The sequence below is a fragment of the Lagopus muta genome, chromosome 3 (genome assembly GCF_023343835.1).
Source record: "Lagopus muta isolate bLagMut1 chromosome 3, bLagMut1 primary, whole genome shotgun sequence".
Taxonomy (NCBI): domain Eukaryota; kingdom Metazoa; phylum Chordata; class Aves; order Galliformes; family Phasianidae; genus Lagopus; species Lagopus muta.
In genome coordinates this window covers 525,044-546,674 of record NC_064435.1, presented here as the reverse complement: position 1 = coordinate 546,674, position 21,631 = coordinate 525,044, and the positions used below count along the sequence as shown (strand labels likewise).

The window sequence follows — 21,631 nt, the reverse complement described above, 5'->3', positions numbered from 1 at the left end:
GGGTCCCAACGTGTCTCCGTGGGTCCCAACGTGTCTCTATGTGTCCCAGTGTGTCTCTATGGGTCTCAAGGTGTCTCTATGGGTCCCAGTGTGTCTCTATGGGTCCCAATGTGTCTCTATGGGTCCCAGTGTGTCTCTATGGGTCTCAACGTTTCTCTATGGGTCTCAACGTGTCTCTATGGGTCCCAGTGTGTCTCCATGGTTCCCAACATGTCTCTATGGGTCCCAACGTGTCCCTATGGGTTCCAACGTGTCTCCGTGGGTCCCAACGTGTCTCTATGTGTCCCAGTGTGTCTCTATGGGTCTCAAGGTGTCTCTATGGGTCCCAGTGTGTCTCTATGGGTCCCAATGTGTCTCTATGGGTCCCAGTGTGTCTCTATGGGTCTCAACGTTTCTCTATGGGTCTCAACGTGTCTCTATGGGTCCCAGTGTGTCTCCATGGTTCCCAACATGTCTCTATGGGTCCCAACGTGTCCCTATGGGTTCCAACGTGTCTCCGTGGGTCCCAACGTGTCTCTATGTGTCCCAGTGTGTCTCTATGGGTCTCAAGGTGTCTCTATGGGTCCCAATGTGTCTCTATGGGTCTCAAGGTGTCTCTGTGGGTCTCAACGTGTCTCTATGGGTCCTGCTGTTCACTGGAACAGGCTGCCAGGGGGCTGTGGGGTCTCCTGCTCTGGAGATGTTCAGGTCTCGCCTGAATGCCGACCTGTGCGACCTGGTGCAGGAACGGCTTGGGCAGGGGGTTGGACTGATGAGCTCTGCAGCTCCCTTCCAACCCCTGCGGTTCTGTGATGCTGTCATTCTATGGGTCTCAATGTGTCTCTGTGGGTCTCAATGTGTCTCTATGGGTCCCAGTGTGTCACTATGGATCCCAGTGTGTCTCTATGGATCTCAAGGTATCTCTATGGATCCCAGTGTGTCTCTATGGATCTCAAGGTGTCTCTGTGGGTCCCAGTGTGTCTCTATGGGTCCCAATGTGTCTCTATGGGTCCCAGTGTGTCTCTATGGGTCTCAATGTTTCTCTATGGGTCTCAACGTGTCTCTATGGGTCCCAGTGTGTCTCCATGGTTCCCAACATGTCTCTATGGGTCCCAACGTGTCCCTATGGGTCCCAACGTGTCTCCGTGGGTCCCAACGTGTCTCTATGTGTCCCAGTGTGTCTCTATGGGTCTCAAGGTGTCTCTATGGGTCCCAGTGTGTCTCTATGGGTCCCAATGTGTCTCTATGGGTCCCAGTGTGTCTCTATGGGTCTCAATGTGTCTCTATGGGTCCCAGTGTGTCTCTATGGGTCTCAACGTTTCTCTATGGGTCTCAAGGTGTCTCTATGGGTCCCAGTGTGTCTCTATGGGTCCCAATGTGTCTCTATGGGTCCCAGTGTGTCTCTATGGGTCCCAACGAGTCTCTATGGGTCCCAGCGTGTCTCTATGGGTCCCAGTGTGTCTCCATGGTTCCCAACATGTCTCTATGGGTCCCAACGTGTCCCTATGGGTCCCAATGTGTCTCCGTGGGTCCCAACGTGTCTCTATGGGTCCCAGTGTGTCTCTATGGGTCCCAACATGTCTCCATGGGTCCCAACATGTCTCCATGGGTCCCAACGTGTCTCTATGGGTCCCAACGTGTCTCTATCGGTCCCACTGTTCACTGGAACAGGCTGCCAGGGGGCTGTGGGGTCTCCTGCTCTGGAGATGTTCAGGTCTCGCCTGAATGCCGACCTGTGCGACCTGGTGCAGGAACGGCTTGGGCAGGGGGTTGGACTTATGAGCTCTGCAGCTCCCTTCCAACCCCTGCGGTTCTGTGATGCTGTCATTCTATGGGTCCCAATGTGTCTCTGTGGGTCTCAATGTGTCTCTATGGGTCCCAATGTGTCTCCATGGATCCCAGTGTGTCTCTATGGGTCCCAGCGTGTCTCTATGGATCTCAAGGTGTCTCTATGGGTCCCAGTGTGTCTCTATGGGTCTCAACGTTTCTCTATGGGTCCCAATGTGTCTCTGTGGGTCCCAACGTGTCTCTGTGGGTCCCCGTGTGTCTCTGTCGGTCTTAAGGCGTCTCTATGGGTCCCAATGTGTCTCCATGGTTTCCAACGTGTCTCTATGGGTCCCAATGTGTCTCCATGGTTCCCAACGTGTCTCTATGGGTCCCAGTGTGTCTCTATGGGTCCCAGTGTGTCTCTGTGGGTCTCAACGTTTCTCTATGGGTCCCAACATGTCTCCATGGGTCCCAACATGTCTCCATGGGTCCCAACGTGTCTCTATGGGTCCCAACGTGTCTCTATCGGTCCCACTGTTCACTGGAACAGGCTGCCAGGGGGCTGTGGGGTCTCCTGCTCTGGAGATGTTCAGGTCTCGCCTGGATGCCCACCTGTGCGACCTGGTGCAGGAACGGCTTGGGCAGGGGGTTGGACTGATGAGCTCTGCAGCTCCCTTCCAACCCCTGCGGTTCTGTGATGCTGTCATTCTATGGGTCCCAATGTGTCTCTGTGGGTCTCAATGTGTCTCTATGGGTCCCAGTGTGTCTCTATGGGTCCCAGTGTGTCTCCATGGATCCTAGTGTGTCTCTATGGATCCCAGTGTGTCTCTATGGATCTCAAGGTATCTCTATGGATCCCAGTGTGTCTCTATGGATCTCAAGGTGTCTCTGTGGGTCCCAGTGTGTCTCTATGGGTCTCAATGTTTCTCTATGGGTCTCAACGTGTCTCTATGGGTCCCAGTGTGTCTCCATGGTTCCCAACATGTCTCTATGGGTCCCAGTGTGTCTCCATGGTTCCCAACATGTCTCTATGGGTCCCAACGTGTCCCTATGGGTCCCAACGTGTCTCCGTGGGTCCCAACGTGTCTCTATGTGTCCCAGTGTGTCTCTATGGGTCTCAAGGTGTCTCTATGGGTCCCAGTGTGTCTCTATGGGTCCCAGTGTGTCTCTATGGGTCTCAACGTTTCTCTATGGGTCTCAACGTGTCTCTATGGGTCCCAGTGTGTCTCCATGGTTCCCAACATGTCTCTATGGGTCCCAACGTGTCCCTATGGGTCCCAATGTGTCTCCGTGGGTCCCAACGTGTCTCTATGGGTCCCAGTGTGTCTCTATGGGTCTCAAGGTGTCTCTATGGGTCCCAGTGTGTCTCTGTGGGTCTCAAGTTGTCTCTGTGGGTCTCAACGTGTCTCTATGGGTCCCGCTGTTCACTGGAACAGTTTGCCAGGGATCTGTGGGGTCTCCTGCTCTGGAGACATTCAAGGCTCGCCTGGACGCTGATCTGTGCGACCTGGTGCAGGAACGGCTTGGGCAGGGGGTTGGAGTGATGAGCTCTGCAGCTCCCTTCCAACCCCTGCGGTTCTGTGATGCTGTCATTCTATGGGTCCCAATGTGTCTCTGTGGGTCTCAATGTGTCTCTATGGGTCCCAATGTGTCTCTATGAGTCCCATTGTGTCTCTATGTGTCCCAGTGTGTCTCTATGGGTCCCAATGTGTCTCTATGGGTCTCAACGTGTCTCTGTGGGTTCCAGTGTGTCTCTATGGGTCTCAACGTTTCTCTAGGGGTCCCAGTGTGTCTCTATGGGTCCCAACGTGTCTCTATGGGTCCCAGTGTGTCTCTATGGGTCTCAAGGTGTCTCTATGGGTCCCAGTGTGTCTCTATGGGTCTCAATGTGTCTCTATGGGTCTCAACGTGTCTCTATGGGTCCCAGTGTGTCTCTATGGGTCTCAACGTTTCTCTATGGGTCCCAATTTGTCTCCATGTTTCCCAACGTGTCTCCATGGGTCCCAACGTGTCTCTGTGGGTCCCGCTGTTCACTGGAACAGGCTGCCAGGGGGCTGTGGGGTCTCCTGCTCTGGAGATGTTCAAGGCTCGCCTGGACGCCGACCTGTGCGTCCTGGTGCAGGAACGGCTTGGGCAGGGGGTTGGACTCCATGGTCTCTGCAGCTCCCTTCCAACCCCTGTGGTTCTGTGATGCTGTCATTCTATGGGTCTCAATGTGTCTCTATGGGTCCCAGTGTGTCTCTATGGGTTCCAGTGTGTCTCTATGGGTCTCAACGTTTCTGTATGGGTCCCAGTGTGTCTCTATGGGTCCCAGTGTGTCTCTATGGGTCCCAATGTTTCTCTATGTGTCTCAACATTTCTCTATGGGTCCCAACGTGTCTCTATGGGTCCCAGTGTGTCTCCATGGTTCCCAACGTGTCTCTATGGGTCCCAACGTGTCTCTATGGGTCCCTATGTGTCTCCATGGTTCCCAACGTGTCTCTATGGGTCCCAGTGTGTCTCTATGGGTCCCAGTGTGTCTCTGTGGGTCTCAACGTTTCTATGTGGGTCTCAACGGGTCTCTATGGGTCCCAGTGTGTCTCCATGGTTCCCAACATGTCTCTATGGGTCCCAACGTGTCCCTATGGGTCCCAATGTGTCTCCGTGGGTCCCAACGTGTCTCTGTGTGTCCCAGTGTGTCTCTATGGGTCTCAAGGTGTCTCTATGGGTCCCAGTGTGTCTCTATGGGTCTCAAGGTGTCTCTATGGGTCCCAGTGTGTCTCTATGGGTCTCAGGGTGTCTCTATGGGTCCCAACGTGTCTCTATGGGTCCCGCTGTTCACTGGAACAGGCTGCCAGGGGGCTGTGGGGTCTCCTGCTCTGGAGACGTTCAAGTCTCGCCTGGATGCTGATCTGTGCGACCTGGTGCAGGAACGGCTTGGGCAGGGGGTTGGACTCCATGGTCTCTGCAGCTCCCTTCCAACCCCTGCAGTTCTGTGATGCTGTGATCTGCGTAGCATATTTCCGTGCACAAAGGCCACCTTCCGAGCAGCCCTGCTGGAGGTCAGCACTGATCTCCAGATGTGGCTTTGGAAGCATTCAGCTGTAGCAGGGGCTGATGTTTTCATTGCCTTTCAGCACCTCGAATGCTGCAGGGCGTTTCTGCAGGGCCGTTTGCACTCCGGAGGATCCCTGGGATGGCTGAACCCCGGCTCAGTGTCGCGGTGTGAGGTGTCACATCTCTGTGTGGCTCACTTTCTGCATGGGGGGCTTTTATTCCAGCCCAGCTGTGGGCTGACAGACAGCACTGCAAAGCTGCAGGTTGCCCAGGGCCCCATCCACAGCCTCAGGCACCTCATAGGCTGGGGCACCCACAGCTCCAGGCAGCAGTGCTGGGGCTGCACCGCCTCTGGGTGAAGGATTTCCCCATCTCTGACCCCACATCTCCCGTTTGACCTTAAAGCTGTTCCCTTTGGTCCCATCGCCGCTCTTCTGCATCGCCCTCCTCAAGTTTTTGGGCTCCCTGTAAGCTCTGGGAGGTTGCAGTGAGGTTCTCCTCCCCAGGCTGCACCCAGCTGTCAGCCTGTCCCCATATGGAGGTGCTGTATGAGCACCCCATGCCCTCCTCTGGACCCCCATCTCTGCCCTGCCCCCAAAGCACAGCTCTGCAGGTTCAGCCTCTTCCAAACTAAGATGGAGCGAAACTTTCCAACAGTGCCTTTCTGGGAAACAATTGTCAGGATCAGAAATGGAGCTGTGATCTTTTTGAAGACCGTGAGAGTCTTGGTCTCCTAATGGCCTTCCTGCTCTGAACCAGGCTCTAGGATCTCAGCTTGGAGACGAGGAACGATTTCTTCTCCCAAAGAGCCATCAGACCTCAACGTGGGCTGCCCAGGGAGGCAGTGGGGTCACCAGCTCTGGAGGTTCTGAACTGTGGAGATGTGGCACTCAGGGACTGATCCCAAAGTGCTGATGATCCCAAAGTGCTGATGATCCCAAAGTGCTGATAATCCCATTACTGGGATTGAAAGTTGGGCCAGGGTGAACCTGATGAGGTTCAACACAGCAAAGTGCAAGGCTGGCACTTGGGCCGGAGGAATCCCAGGCATTTGTACAGAGAGCAGCCCTGCAAAAAGGTCCTGGAGGTCCTGGGGGGTGAAAAACTGAACATGAGGCAGCAGTGTGCATTGCAGCTGGAAAGCAAATGGGATCCTGGGCTCCATCAGCAGAGGGGCGGCCAGCAGGGACAGGAGGTGATCGTCCCCCTCTGCTCTGCTCTTGTGAGGCCCCGTTTGCAGCACTGCGTCCAGGGCTGGAGCCCCCAGCACAAGAAGGACAGGGAGCTGTTGGAGAGGGTGCAGAGGAGCCACAGAGATGAGCAGGGGGCTGCAGCACCTCCAGTGCAAAGACAGGCTGAGGGAGCTGGGCTCGTTCAGCATGGAGGAGAGAAGCTGCGGGGTGACCTCAGTGCAGCCTGCAGTGCCTAAAGGGAGCCTGCAGACAGGAGGGGAGTCAGCTCTGTGCAAGGGGAGATGGCAGCAGGACAGGGAATGATTTGAAGCTGATGGAGGGCAGATTCAGCGCATGGCTGATGGCTCTCAGAAATCCCTCCAGTCAGCAGAACTGTTGAGCTCAAGGGCTGGAAGGGAGCGAGTGCTGAACGCTGGGTGCTGCTGGGTGGTTTCCTGCAGACCAGGGGCTGCGACTGGAGGGCAGGAAGGCTGATTTCAGCCCCCCCCCCTTCAGGCTGATTTCAGCCCCCCCCTTCAGTGCCAGCAGTTTCAGCCTTTCCTCGTGCTGACCTGTGCTGTCCGCAGCAGAAATGGGTTTGGGGAGAGCGGAGTTTTGTGCTCCGTTTTCGGGGTGAGATCTGTTTGAAGGGAGCTCGGCGGTGACAGCACTGCGTATTGGAGCAGACGAGGGGGGGGGGGGGGCCCTGTGCTCCCCTCTGCTTTCTGAAGCTTAACCTTCATGCCTTCCCTTGTTTGCTTTTCAGATGGCTTCCGGAAGGTCGTGCACATCGAGCAGGGAGGGCTGGTGAAGCCGGAGAAGGACGACACTGAGTTCCAGCATCCCTACTTCATCCGTGGCCAGGAGCACCTCCTGGAGAACATCAAGAGGAAAGTCACCAGCGTAAGTGTGAGCTCAGATCCCTCGGGACAGGCTGTGGGTGAGCTGCCGAACCAGCATCACGTGCTGTTTGGATGTGGGGACCTTCCTAGCAGACTACAGATTTGTGGGGATCGTTTAACCCCTTGCCAGCCAACATTCCCTTTGATGTTGTCATAACCCAGATCAGACTGTTGATAAGGTCCAGTGACTTACGGCGTGAGGTCAAAACTGTTTGTTTGCAGTGCTGGGAATGTAAAATGTCTTCTTCCTTCGCAGAATCACAGAATCACCCGGGTTGGAAGGGACCCCAAGGATCATGCAGTTCCAACCCCCCTGCCTAGCAGGGCCACCAAACATCCACATTCAGATCAGGTTGCCCAGGACCCCGTCCAACCTGGCCTTAAACACGTCCAAGGACGGGGCATCCACAGCCTCCCTGGGCAGCCCGTTCCAGGGCCCAACCACTCTCCTTGTAAAGAACTTCCCCCTAACATCCAACCTCAATCTTCCCTCCTTCAACTTGGATCCATTTCCCCTCGTCCTGCTGTTGTCAGCCCTTGTGAAGAGTTTACTCCCCTCCTGGGTGTAGGTTCCCTTCAGGTATTGATAGGCTGCCATGAGGTCACCCCGCAGCCTTCTCTTCTCCAGGCTGAACAAGCCCAACTCCCTCAGCCTGTCCTCATAGGGGAGCTGCTCCAGCCCCCTCATCATCTTAGTCGCCCTCCTCTGGACCCTTTCCAAATCCCCCCACCCCCCCATACCCACCCCATTCCCCCCTCACCACCCCCTATAACCACCCTAATGCCCCCCCAGCCCCCTCATTGCCCCCTATAACGACCCTAGTGCCCCCCATCCCCCCTTATTGCCCCCTATACAGCCCCCTCATCATCTTAGTCGCCCTCCTCTGGACCCTTTCCACAATCTCAATGTCTTTCTTGTACTGAGGGCTCCACACCTGGACACAGGACTCCAGATGGGGCCTCACAAGAGCCGAGTAGAGAGGGACGATCACCTCCCTGTCCCTGCTGGCCACCCCTCTCCTGATGGAGCCCAGGATCCCATTTGCCTTTCGAGCTGCGCACTGCTGGCTCATATTCAGTCTCTCGTCCATCAGGACCCCCAGGTCCTTCTCTGCCGAGCTGCTCTCCAGGCCCACTCCTCCCAGCCTCTACAGGTGCCTGGGGTTCCTCCGGCCCAAATGCAAAACCCTGCACTTTGCCGTGTTGAACCTCATCAGGTTCACCTGAGCCCAGCCCTCCAGCCTGTCGTGTTCCTGTTCCTTCCATGAGCCAACTTCCTTCCATGAGCCAACTTGTCCCATGTTAGCAGGATACTTGGACAGTCAGATACTTAAATCCCATCTCAGTCCCTCTGCCTAGTCTATGGGGAGAACCGGGCAGTTCTGTTAGCTTCTGGAGAGCAAGAATATAAACAAGATGCTGAGCAGGGAACTATCTAAAGGAATAGGAAGGACAAGTTTTTTCCAGTCAATAAGAAACATTTACTGAACGTTCCTATGCTCGTAAAGCTGAGATTTGGGTGAAATTGAAGCTATTAGGGCAAGCTTATTCTATTCTGTAATCCACTCTTCCGCCTTAAGATAGGAAATACATGCAGCAGCTGAAGGAATCGTGGCTGTTAAGTCTGGGGAAAAGGAGGCTGAGGGGAGACCTTACTGCTCTCTTCCAGTATCTGAAAGGTGCTTACAGCAAGAGCAGGGCTGGTCCCTTCTGTGGTTTAGTGCTTGTGGTGGCAATGGTGATGAGGAGATGGTTGGACCAGATGATCTTATAGGTCGTTTCCAACCTTGTGATTCTATGATTCCTCTCCTCCCTTTACCCATTCTAAATTTGCCTCCACCCAACTGACAGCGATATCTTTATAACTGACGTGTATTTCTGTCTGGTGATCACAGAATCACAGAATTGTAGGGGTTGGAAGGGACCTCCAGAGATCATCGAGTCCAATGCAGGTTCCCTACAGCAGGTCGCACAGGTCGGCATCCAGGCAGGTCTTGAACATCTCCACAGCAGGAGACTCCACCACCTCCCTGGCAGCCTGTTCCAGTGAACAGTGGGACCCATAGAGACACGTTGGGACCCATAGGGACACGTTGGGACCCATAGACTCCCCCACCTCCCTGCAGCCTGTTCCAGTGCTCCGTCACCTCACTGTAAAGAAGTTCTTGTGCACATTGCTGCACAACTTCCTCTGCTGCAGTTTCCGGCTGTTTCCCCTCGTCCTGTCTCCACTCACCACTGAAAACAGTCCATCCTCGCCATTCAGCCCCCCACACCTCAGATATTGACAGACCTGGATCAGCTCCCCTCTCAGTCTCCTTTTCTCCATGCTGAACAGACCCAGCTCACTCAGCCTTTCTCCATAGCAGAGATGCTCCAGGCCCCTCACCATCTTGGTGGCCCTCTGCTGGACTCTTCCCAAGAGATCCCTGTCTGTTTTGTGCTGGGCAGCCCAGAACTGGACGCCGTGCTCCAGGTGAGGCCTCAGCAGGGCAGAGCAGAGGGGGAGGATCACCTCCTTTGACCTGCTGGCCACGCTCTGTGCAATGCACCCCAGTAAGCCATTGGCCTTTTTGGCCACAAGGGCACCCTGCTGGCTCATGGCAACCTGTCATCCACCAGGACACCCAGCTCCCTCTCCGCAGAGCTCCCCTCCAGCAGCTCATCCCCCATCCTGTACTGCTGCACGCCGTTATTCCTCCCCAGATGCAAGACTCTACATTTGCTGTTGTCAAACCCCATCTGGTTTCTTCCTGCCCAGCTCTCAGCCTGTCCAGCTCTCACTGAATGGCAGCACGGCCTTCAGCCAATCCTCCCAACTTGGTATCATCACAAACTTGCTGAGGGTGGCCATTATCCCCTCATCAAGGTCACTGATGAAGATGTTGAACAAGGACCCAGCACCGACCCCTGGGGGACATCACTGCTTACAGGCCTCCAACCGGACTCTGCACCACCACCAACGACCCTCTGTGCTCTGCCACTCAGCCAGCTCTCAGCCCACCTCACTGTCCACTCATCCATCCCACACTTGCTCAGCTTTGTTATAAGGATGTCGTGGGGGACAGCATCAAAAGCCTTGCTGAAATCAAGGTAGACTACATCCACTGCTCTGCCCCCATCCACCCAGCCAGAGACAACATCATAGAAGGCCACCAGGTTGGTCAAGCACGACCTCCCCCTGGTGAACCCGTGCTGACTACTCCTGATAACCTCCTCTTGTTCCAGTTGTCTGGAGATGGCATCCAGCACAGCTGTTCCATCACCTTTCCAGGGACAGAGGTGAGGCTGACTGGCCTATAATTGCCTGGCTCTTCCTTCTTGCCCTTTTTGAAGCCTGGGCTGACGTTGGCTCTCCTCCAGTCTTCAGGCACCTCCCCCGTCTTCCAAGACTTCTCAAAGATGACCGAAAGCGGTTCAGCAATCACCTCTGCCAGCTCCCTCAGCACCCGTGGATGAATCCCATCGGGTCCCATGGATTTGTGAACATTGGTGTTGTGATCTCCTGAAACTCGTGAAGAGTCCGGGAGGTTCACTGGCTTGGCCTTAAGCACAGGGAGCGAGAGCTTTGTGCACAGAGTTAGCTTGCTCTCCTCATAGAAGCTCCCTGCTGCTGAGACATTTTGACTGATAACGGGTCTGAGCCTTCACATCCCACTGCCCTGCTGTGATGCCTGTGCCGTTCTGCAGCACAGCTGGACAAATCACAGTGCAAACTGTTGCCATTCACAATATCATAATTGCACAATATCACAATTATCACCATAAGTCTCCCTCCAACCCTGATGGTGTAGCAGTATTAAACGCCAGCATGCCAGGCTGGCAGCAAAGTCTTGTGGCTTTTATTTTATTTCTTTTTTCAATTGGTTGGAAACAGAAATGCTGAGGTTCTGACAGGCTGACTCCTGTTCTTACCCCTGCCATCCAAATGGTTCCAAAGAATGTTTATCAATCGGGTGATAGGCGCTTTATATATAAAAAGATATATTTTAGCACCCCAGCACCACTGCTTTGCATTCTGACCCAGCTCTTCTTGCTGCCGAGCTGCGATGCTGCTCAGCTGCATTCCTGCACCCCAGCACCACTGCTTTGCATTCTGACACAGCTCTTCTTGCTGCCGAGCTGCGATGCTGCATTCCTGCACCCCAGCACCACTGCTTTGCATTCTGACACAGCTCTTCTTGCTGCCGAGCTGCGATGCTGCGATGCTGCATTCCTGCACCCTAGCACCACTGCTTTGCATTCTGACACAGCTCTTCTTGCTGCCGAGCTGCGATGCTGCTCAGCTGCATTCCTGCACCCCAGCACCACTGCTTTGCATTCTGACACAGCTCTTCTTGCTGCGATGCTGCTCAGCTGCATTCCTGCACCCCAGCACCACTGCTTTGCATTCTGACACAGCTCTTCTGCCGAGCTGCGATGCTGCGATGCTGCATTCCTGCACCCCAGCACCACTGCTTTGCATTCTGACACAGCTCTTCTTGCTGCGATGCTGCTCAGCTGCATTCCTGCACCCCAGCACCACTGCTTTGCATTCTGACACAGCTCTTCTTGCTGCCAAGCTGCAATGCTGCTCAGCTGCATTCCTGCACCCCAGCACCACTGCTTTGCATTCTGACACAGCTCTTCTTGCTGCCGAGCTGCGATGCTGCTCAGCTGCATTCCTGCACCCCAGCACCACTGCTTTGCATTCTGACACAGCTCTTCTTGCTGCGATGCTGCGATGCTGCATTCCTGCACCCCAGCACCACTGCTTTGCATTCTGACACAGCTCTTCTTGCTGTGATGCTGCGATGCTGCATTCCTGCACCCCAGCACCACTGCTTTGCATTCTGACACAGCTCTTCTTGCTGTGATGCTGCTCAGCTGCATTCCTGCACCCCAGCACCACTGCTTTGCATTCTGACACAGCTCTTCTTGCTGCGATGCTGCAATGCTGCATTCCTGCACCCCAGCACCACTGCTTTGCATTCTGACACAGCTCTTCTTGCTGCCAAGCTGCAATGCTGCTCAGCTGCATTCCTGCACCCCAGCACCACTGCTTTGCATTCTGACACAGCTCTTCTTGCTGCCGAGCTGCGATGCTGCAATGCTGCATTCCTGCACCCCAGCACCACTGCTTTACATTCTGACACAGCTCTTCTTGCTGCCGAGCTGCGATGCTGCGATGCTGCATTCCTGTCCTGGAGCCGTTCCCTTTTGTCTGGGGACAATTCTCACCAATGTCAGCATTGGGTTCGTTGTGGGACCGCTTGGGGGTCCCCCTCTGTCTCCCACCCTGTCTGTGGGGTCAGCAGTGCTCAGCGATCCTCGTTCCCGTTTCCTCCAGACAAGCAGAGCCTGCTTGGGTTGGCTTGGCAGAGGGAAGCTTGCTGTGTCTGGAGGGGCTGAAGAGGAGCAGACCTTGCAGCAGGAGGGAGAGCAGCCACAGGCTGAGCTGCTGTCCTTGCTTAAAAGGGCTTTGAAGGATGATGCTGTCTGTGCACACGGAGGAAAAGGAAGGACGAGTGCCTGCACTGTTAGCGACGTGTTGGCCTCGTGTGCGTCCTGAGCACAGGATTGGGCATTTGCCCTTCAGGCTCGCAGATATGCCTTGCGGCTGCCCCTGTTTCCCAAACTGCACGACTGCCACCAGCTGTGTCCTGAAGGCCCTGCTGGGCACCGACAGCTCCAGAAACACGTGAGGATCTTCCAGGTCGAATTCCCAGTTGCTGAAGCGTGGGCTGGAGAGCTGTATTTCCATCCTTGTGACCCACGGCTCGCATGGAGCAGCAGCGGGCAGGCTGACGCTTCAGCCCCAAGCGTGGCTGCGCCAGTACAGGATGGGGGATGAGCTGCTGGATGGGGGATGAGCTGCTGGAGGGGAGCTCTGCGGAAAGGGACCTGGGTGTCCTGGTGGACGACAGGTTGCCATGAGCCAGCAGTGTGCCCTTGTGGCCAAAAAGGCCAATGGCATCCTGGGCTGCATTGCACAGAGCGTGGCCAGCAGGGCGAGGGAGGCGATCCTCCCCCTCTGCTCTGCCCTGGTAAGACCTCACCTGGAGCACTGCGTCCAGTTCTGGGCTGCCCAGCACAAAACAGACAGGGATCTGTTGGGAAGAGTCCAGCGGAGGGCCACCAAGATGGTGAGGGGCCTGGAGCATCTCTGCTATGGAGAAAGGCTGAGTGAGCTGGGTCTGTTCAGCATGGAGAAAAGAAGGCTGAGAGGGGAGCTGATCCAGGTCTGTCAATATCTGAGGTGTGGGGGGGGCAGAATGGCGAGGCCGGACTGTTTTCAGTGGGGAGTGGAGACAGGACAAGGGGAAATGGCCAGAAACTGGAGCATAGGAAGTTCCGCACAAACATGAGCAAGAACTTCTTTACAGTGAGGTGACGGAGCACTGGAACAGGCTGCCCAGGGAGGTGGGGGAGTCTATGGGTCCCAACGTGTCTCTATGGGTCCCAATGTGTCTCTGTGTCCCAACGAGTCTCTATGGGTCCCAATGTGTCTCTATGGGTCCAATCGTGTCTCTATGGGTCCCAGTGTGTTTCTATGGGTCCCACCGTGTCTCTATGGTCCCACTGTTCACTGGAACAGGCTGCCCAGGGAGGTGGTGGAGTCTCCTGCTCTGCAGATGTTCCAGACCTGCCTGGATGCCTACCTGTGCTACCTGGTGTAGGGAACCTGCTTTGGCAGGGGGTTTGGACTCGATGATCTCTGGAGGTCCCTTCCAACCCCTACAATTCTGTGATGCTGTGATTCTGTGGCAGATCTGTGAGCATCTCAGCATCTCGTGAGGAGATCAGAAAAACAGATCTCTGTGCTGCTCCTCAGCTGCTCTGGCAGCGCCCCTCCTGGCCCAGCTTTCCTTCCCGAGCCAGCTGATGACTTCTTAATTGCTGAGGTGTTGGCTGCATTGCAGCACAGACTTTGCAGGCACACGGGGATGTCCGCGTCCTGCCTGCAGTGTGAATGAATGCGCTCCCAACTGCTGGTGTCAGCTGTAGGGTTGTCATGGACAGACACGTCTGACCCATCTGCAGGGCTGTACTCAGCACACAGCTGATCAGCTGTCGTTCCATTTCTGCCCTACGGTCCTCCACCTCAGCAAAGAGAGAATTGCCTTTACTTGCAGGGTCCAAAGATTGCTGCACCACATGATCCAGCTGAACCTGAAGCTCTTGATTAGCTTCACGAGCTTTCTCTAGTGCATTACAGTAAGAAACAACTTCTTTTTCCCTCTCTTCCTTTTCTGCTTGTAGACGCTCCAGCTGATTACGTAAGTTACTGTTGATGAGTTCTAGTTGCTCTTTGCTGTACTGCAGTTCATTCAGCTTTTCTTCAACACTGGCCTTCACACTTTCTAGTTCTGTGAGCTCCATCTGAAGATTGAGCATTTCTGAAGACATGGTTTCATGCACGCGTTCAGACATCGTGTGCAGCTCTTCTGTTTTGGCAGCAATTATTTCCTTCTGATGGTCCACTTTGTGCCTCAGTTGTTTCTCAGAGAGCCGAGTTTTATCTACTTCTGCCTTCAGATTCTCCAACTTGTATTTAAGGTCATTGACTTCTTGTCCATGAGCTCTGGTAAGCTGTTCTTTCTGTTTATCCAGTTGCACATTTTGCTGTTGCTTGAGGGCATCGCATTCAAAACTCAGGCTTTCCAACATCCTATTCTTAAGTTCGATTTCTCTCTGAAGAGAATATTTCTCTTGTTCAAATTTCTCAGTCTTCTCCGTTAATTCCCGACGTATTTGATCCAACTGATTCTGAATTTCATTTTGAGACTCCAACAAGTGTAAGCCATATTGTGCAGCCTTCCTTCGCTCGTTCTCTGCTTCTTCCAGTTGTTGTCTAAGATTTCAAATGGTCTCTGTCTCCATTTTTTCTTCCTTTTATTACCTTCAAAAGTCCATTTAAGCTTCACTTAACCTTTATGCCCTCAGCCCCGCGCCGCCACCGTTGCTACCGTTCAAACTCGCCTCCCAGCTCTTGCACAGACCTTCAGTTTCACCCCAGTGCTTCCCAAAGCTGTTACTTTGAGGCTGCAATGGAGTCTGGCGTTGGCAAGCAGTGATTTGCTTGCAGAACGTTCGCATTGTAGGTGGTTGGTTTTCATCCCTTGGCGCAATGGGCTCCGTTGTGGATGTGGAGATATGAAGAGGGGAGAAGGATTTTGCAGCATGAGCTGTTTTGTAGGAAGGAGGCACTGCTGACGTCTGCCTTTCTGCCCCCAGGTGTCCAGCATAAAGAACGAGGACATCAAGGTGCGGCAAGACAACGTCACCAAGCTGCTGACCGACATCCAGGTGATGAAAGGAAAGCAGGAGAGCATGGACTCCAAGCTGATAGCCATGAAGCAGTATGTATGTGGGGAGGGGTGGCGGAAATCTCACCGTTTGCTCCGTGTTTTCCTTCCTCCACACGTTGGGTTTGGGGCAGGAAGTGGGGCAGTGCTGCGGGGAGCTCGTGAGCACCATCACAGCCCGTTGGTGACGTCCTGTTTGCAGCCAGATCGCAATCCCGAACATGGGGTGAAGGTTCCTGGAGTGCAGCTCTGCTTTGAGACCCTTGCAGTGGTGGTGAGGCCTTCTGTGCCCCCCTGGTTTTGGTCTGACGTTTTGGGTGATGTTTTGCCCTTGTGGGTTTCTTTGGTGGACTTTTTTTGTCTCCCTCTCACAAAGTGTAACTGTTCCATCCTGTGCTGCGCTGGGGTGTTGGGGTCATTTCGGATCATGTCTGCTGCCCTTCTCTTGTGTTACTGCAGTCCTCCTCCAGGCCCTTGTCCTCTTGCACCAGTTGGATTCTGGCTGTGTGTGGCTCACTGACGGTGCTTGCGCTGGGCTGGAGGCAGAGCGGGCGATCTCAAGGCCTCCAGGATGCTGCCTTCCCCTAAAGAAATCCGTCACCAAGGTGATGAGGCTCCAGCACTGCTGCCCGGAGCTGTGGGGGCCCCAGCCATGGAGGTGCCCCAGGCTGGGGGTGGGCACTGGGCAGCCTGAGCTGGGGGGCAGCCAGCCCACGGCAGCGGTGGGGCTGGGGGGTCCTTATAACCCACTGTTCTGTGGTTGTGTGATCTGTAAGGACCCTTCCAACCCAACTGTGGTGTGGTTGTGTGATCTGTAAGGACCCTTCCTATCCAACCCAACTGTGTTGTGGTTATGTGATCTGTAAGGACCCTTCCATTCCAACCCAACCATTCTGTGGTTCTGTGATCTGTAAGGATCCTTCCAATCCAACCCAACCATTCTGTGGTTCTGTGATCTGTAAGGACCCTTTCTATCCAGCCCAACTGTGTTGTGGTTGTGTGATCTGTAAGGACCCTTCCTATCCAACCCAACTGTGTTGTGGTTGTGTGATCTGTAAGGACCCTTTCTATCCAACCCACTGTGCTGTGATTGTGTGATCTGTAAGGACCCTTCCAATCCAACCCACTGTGCTGTGGTTGTGTGATCTGTAAGGACCCTTCCTATCCAACCCAACTGTGTTATGGTTCTGTGATCTGTAAGGACCCTTCCAATCCAACCCAACTGTGCTGTCATTGTGTGATCTGTGAGGACCCTTCCAATCCAACCCAACCATTCTGTGGTTCTGTGATCTGTAAGGACCCTTCCTATCCAACCCAACTGTGTTATGGTTCTGTGATCTGTAAGGACCCTTCCAATCCAACCCAACTGTGTTATGGTTGTGTGATCTGTAAGGACCCTTCCAACCCAACTGTGTTATGGTTGTGTGATCTGTGAGGACCCTTCCTATCCAACCCACTGTGTTGTGGTTGTGTGATCTGTGAGGACCCTTCCAATCCAACCCAACCATTCTGTGGTTGTGTGATCTGTGAGGACCCTTCCTATCCAACCCAACTGTGTTGTGGTTGTGTGATCTGTGAGGACCCTTCCTATCCATCCCAACCATTCTGTGGTTGTGTGATCTGTAAGGACCCTTCCTATCCAACCCACTGTGCTGTGCTTGTGTGATCTGTAAGGACCCTTCCAATCCAACCCAACCATGCTGTGGTTGTGTGATCTGTGAGGACCCTTCCATTCCAACCCAACCATTCTGTGGTTCTGTGATCTGTAAGGACCCTTCCTATCCAACCCACCGTGCTGTGGTTGTGTGATCTGTAAGGACCCTTCCTATCCAACCCAACTGTGTTGTGGTTGTGTGATCTGTAAGGACCCTTCCTATCCATCCCAACCATTCTGTGGTTGTGGGATCTGTAAGGACCCTTCCTATCCAACCCAACCATTCTGTGGTTGTGTGATCTGTAAGGACCCTTCCTATCCAACCCAACTGTGTTATGGTTCTGTGATCTGTAAGGACCCTTCGAATCCAACCCAACTGTGCTGTGGTTGTGTGATCTGTAAGGACCCTTCCAACCCAACTGTGTTATGGTTGTGTGATCTGTAAGGACCCTTCCTATCCAACCCAACTGTGTTGTGGTTGTGTGATCTGTAAGGACCCTTCCAATGCAACCCAACTGTGTTGTGGTTGTGTGATCTGTAAGGACCCTTCCAATCCAACCCAACTGTGTTATGGTTCTGTGATCTGTAAGGACCCTTCCAATCCAACCCAACTGTGCTGTGGTTGTGTGATCTGTGAGGACCCTTCCTATCCAACCCAACCATTCTGTGGTTCTGTGATCTGTAAGGACCCTTCCAATCCAACCCAACCCAACTGTGTTGTGGTTGTGTGATCTGTAAGGACCCTTCCAATCCAACCCAACTCTGTTATGGTTGTGTGATCTGTGAGGACCCTTCCAATCCAACCCAACCATTCTGTGGTTGTGTGATCTGTGAGGACCCTTCCTATCCATCCCAACCATTCTGTGGTTGTGTGATCTGTAAGGACCCTTCCTATCCAACCCACTGTGCTGTGGTTGTGTGATCTGTAAGGACCCTTCCAATCCAACCCAACTCTGTTATGGTTGTGTGATCTGTAAGGACCCTTCCAATCCAACCCAACCATTCTATGGTTGCCAACCCAACCATTCTATGGTTGTGTGATCTCCTAAGAGCCATTCCAAGACAGCCATTCCATGGCTCTATGATCTGTGATCTTTAAGGACCCTTCCACCCCAACCATTCCATGGCACTACAATCTCTAAGAACCCTTCCAACCCAACCATTCTATGGCTCTACAGTCTTTAAGGACCCTTCCAACCCAATCATTCCCAGACTCTGTGATCTTTAAGGACCCTTCCAACCAATGTGTACTGTATTGCTGTGATCTTAAAAGACCATTCCAACTCAACCATTCCATGGCTCTATGATCTTTAAGGACCCTTCCAACCCAACCATTCTGTTTTCTATGATCTGTAAGGACCCTTCCAACCCAACTCATTCCATACCTCTATAAACAGTAAGGACCCTTCCTCCCCAACCATTCCATGGCTCTATGATCTTTTAGGACTCTCCCAACCCAACCATTTCAAGGCTCTGTGATCTTTAAGGACCCTTCCAACCCAACCATCCCATGCCTCTGATATTTAGGACCCTTCCAACCCATACTATGTCACTGTGATCTTTAAGGACCCTTCCAACCCAACCATCCCATGCCTCTCTGATATTTAGGACCCTTCCAACCCATACTATGTCACTGTGATCTTTAAGGACCCTTCCAACCCAACCATCCCATGCCTCTCTGATATTTAGGACCCTTCCATCCCATACTATGTCACTGTGATCTTTAAGGACCCTTCCAACCCAACCCACCCCATGGCCCTATTGTCTTTAAAGGCCCTTCCAACCCCACTCAGAACCATTCCGTGGCTCTGTGTTCAACATACATGTGCAGTGTGCGCAGCAACACGTGTGTGCTGTGCCCGTAGCCCTGTGGCTACATATGCACACATACATGTGCACACGCGTGCGCTGCTCTGCGCTCCCTGGTGCAGTGAGAGCTCTCTGCAGCCGCGATGCCAGCAGCCCACAGCCTTTCCTGGTGCCTGGAGCTCTGTTGTGAAACCTTTCTCCTCATCCAGAGGTGCATTTGGAACAGACAGGGCTCCCCTCCGCTGCTCCCCAGCTGTCCTTTCTATTAAGCCTCTCTGCCTGCTTAATAGGAACAGCTTAACGAGCGCGGCGCGTCCGTCTCACAGGGAGATCCCATAGCATTGGGATGCAGCGGGCTGGGAGCTGCTCTGGGAGTTTCCTGCTGCGGCTCAGATGCATCCTTGTGGCTTTTGGTGTTTTAGTTTCTGGGTTTGTTTTTTTCTTAGGTTGTTTTTTGTGGGTTTTTTTGCTGCTCCCCTGGAAAATGCAAATCCTTGGTCTTCTTCCAGAGCCTTTATGGGTCTCTGGAGGTTGAAAAGTAAAAACAACATATGTACGAGATGGAGAAAAAAGGCACGCCTGCCACACGTGGAACAAATGGAACGGCCAGGAGCTTTAGGGAAGGTTTTAGTGCCCCCTGCGGCCTCTCTGCCTTCTGGCTCCGAGCGCTGCGGTGCATCGCAGCTTCCCCATCCTTCCAGTTCACCCCCAGATGGAGGAGCGAATGCAGCGGGTCCTGGCCTGAGGAGAACGCAGTTCTGTGCAGGAGGAGCGTGGAGCTGGCACCCAGCTGTGCCTTGGGGCTGTGCAGCCCCAGCACTGCTGCCCAGAGCTGTGGGTGCCCCAGCCATGGAGGTGCCCCAGGCTGGGGGTGGGCCCTGGGCAGCCTGAGCTGGGGGGCAGCCAGTTCAGGGCAGGGGGGGCTGGGAATCCCTTCCAACAGGTCCTAAGATTCTCTGATCATGAAGGACCCTTCCAACCCAAACATTCTGTTCTCTATGATCTGTAAGGACCTTCCCAACCCAACCATTCAGTGATTCTATGACCTTTAAGAGCCCTTCCAACCCAACCCATTCTATGGCTCTATGACCTTTAAGAGCCCTTCCAACCCAACCCATTCTATGGCTCTATGGCCTTTAAAAGCCCTTCCAACCCAACCCATTCTATGGCTCTATGACCTTTAAGAGCCCTTCCAACCCAACCCATTCTATGGCTCTATGACCTTTAAGGACTCTTCCAACCCAACCATCTTATGGCTCAGTGATCTTTGTGAACACTCCCAACCCAACCATCCCATTGATTTATGATCTTTAAGGACCCTTCCAACCCAACCATTCTGTTCTCTATGACTTCAATGACCCTTCCAACCCAACCATTCTGTTCTCTATGACTTCAAGGACCCTCCCAACCCAGCCAGTTGGTGTCTCTGTGACCTTCAAGGACCCTCCCAACCCAACCATTCTGTTCTCTATGACTTCAAGGACCCTCCCAACCCAACCAATCGGTTTCACTGTGACCTCCAAGGACCCTTCCAACCCCCCACCCCATGGCTGTACGACAGGTCAGGTCTGGGTTGTGTGGGGCAGAACGCTGAGCTGTGCCACCCCGCTTCGCACTGCTTGTCTCGCAGTTTGCCACCTGAACGTGGTGTTCTTGCCGGCGTTTCTGTGTATCACAGAGGGAAATTTATTGGAGCATACAAAGGCAGCCCCTCTGGGCCTTACCCATAGCTGGGGCACACCATGGGGAGTTCTGCCCCACACAGCTTGTCCTGCAGCTTTTTCCTGATCTCTGCAGCCGTGGTGCAGAAGTGGATCTGCAGCAATGGCGTGGTGCAGCTGAGCAGCACTTCCATTTCTCTACTCTGACGTGAGGCCCTGGGCGTTAGCAGTGCCTCTGTTGGGATCACTGCTAATTCTGAGTTGCTTTATGTTTCAGTGTTGAAACGTTTGGGAGGTTGTGGGAGTTGGGGACAGGAGGACTGAGAGGACCCCCAGTTGTCCTCCAGCAACTCCTCTTTGAGCCTGCAAGTGCTGCAGTTGCTTTTGGCGACCGTTCTGCTTTCTGAGCTTCCTAAGTTGGGACCCGCGTCAGCCAAACGTTTCCTTCTGGGCTTTTCAGCCTGGAGCTGTGCGGGTTTTAAGCTGACAGCTGCAATTAGCGCCGTGCCACGCAGTCGGGTGCTGAGCAGCTTTAAATCAGGGCAGCGTGTTTCCCTGCTCCGATTCTGTCGGTGCCTGGCTGTGACCCCTCAGCTCTTACAGTGCCTGAAGGGGATTTCTGAACACGAGGAGAGCGACTGCGTGCGGGCAGCGAGTGATGGGACACAGGGGAATGGTGTGAACACAAAACAGGGGAGATTGGGGTCAGACGTGGGGAAATCCTTCAGCCAGAGGCGGTGCAGCCCCAGCACTGCTGCCCGGAGCTGTGGGTGCCCCAACCATGGAGGTGCCCCAGGCTGGGGGTGGGCACTGGGCAGCCTGAGCTGGGGGGCAGCCAGCCCACGGCAGCGGTGGGGCTGGGGGGTCCTTCCAACCCACTGTGCTGTGCTTCTGTGATCTTTAAAGATCCTTCCAATCCAACCCATATCATGTCTCTATGACCCATAAGGACCCTTCCAACCCAACCATTCCGTGGTTCTGTGACCTTTAAGGACCTTCCCAACCCTTTCTATGCTAACCTATAAAGACCCTCCTAACCCAACCGTCCCATGGCTCTGTGATCTTTAAGGACCTTTCTAACCCTACCATATCATGGCTCTATGATCATTAAGGACCCTTCCGACCCAACCATTCCACGGCTCTGTGATCTTTAAGGACCCTTCCAACCCAACCATCCCATGGCTCTGTGATCTTTAAGGACCCTTCCGACCCAACCATCCCATGGCTCTGTGATCTTTAAGGACCCTTCCGACCCAACCATCCCATGACTCTGTGATCTTTAAGGACCCTTCCAACCCAACCATCCCATGGCTCTGTGATCATTAAGGACCCTTCCAACCCAACCATTCCATGGCTCTGTGAT

The 21,631-nt window shown here is 53.9% G+C and overlaps 2 protein-coding genes across 2 annotated transcripts in view; one reads left to right on the top strand and one right to left on the bottom strand.

Annotated features, from left to right (window-relative positions):
• Positions 1–17,553, top strand: part of LOC125691173 (heat shock factor protein 1-like) — a 45,385-nt gene extending 27,832 nt beyond the window's left edge. The window contains exons 3-4 of the mRNA XM_048940205.1: positions 6,721–6,857; positions 15,074–17,553. Coding sequence (XP_048796162.1) covers positions 6,721–6,857; positions 15,074–15,664 — 728 coding nt within the window. The 3' untranslated portion in view covers positions 15,665–17,553. The remainder of the gene's footprint in view (positions 1–6,720; positions 6,858–15,073) is intronic.
• LOC125691182 (protein Spindly-like) lies at positions 13,652–14,989 on the bottom strand. The gene has a single exon (XM_048940223.1). It carries the CDS (start codon positions 14,504–14,506, stop codon positions 13,667–13,669), a length of 840 nt encoding a protein of 279 aa, XP_048796180.1. The 5' UTR covers positions 14,507–14,989; the 3' UTR covers positions 13,652–13,666.
• Positions 17,554–21,631: the final 4,078 nt, after the last annotated feature.

Excerpts from the sequence above, each read along its gene's own strand:
- LOC125691182 (XM_048940223.1), bottom strand. The coding sequence starts at position 14,506 with ATGTTGGAAAGCCTGAGTTTTGAATGCGATGCCCTCAAGCAACAGCAA.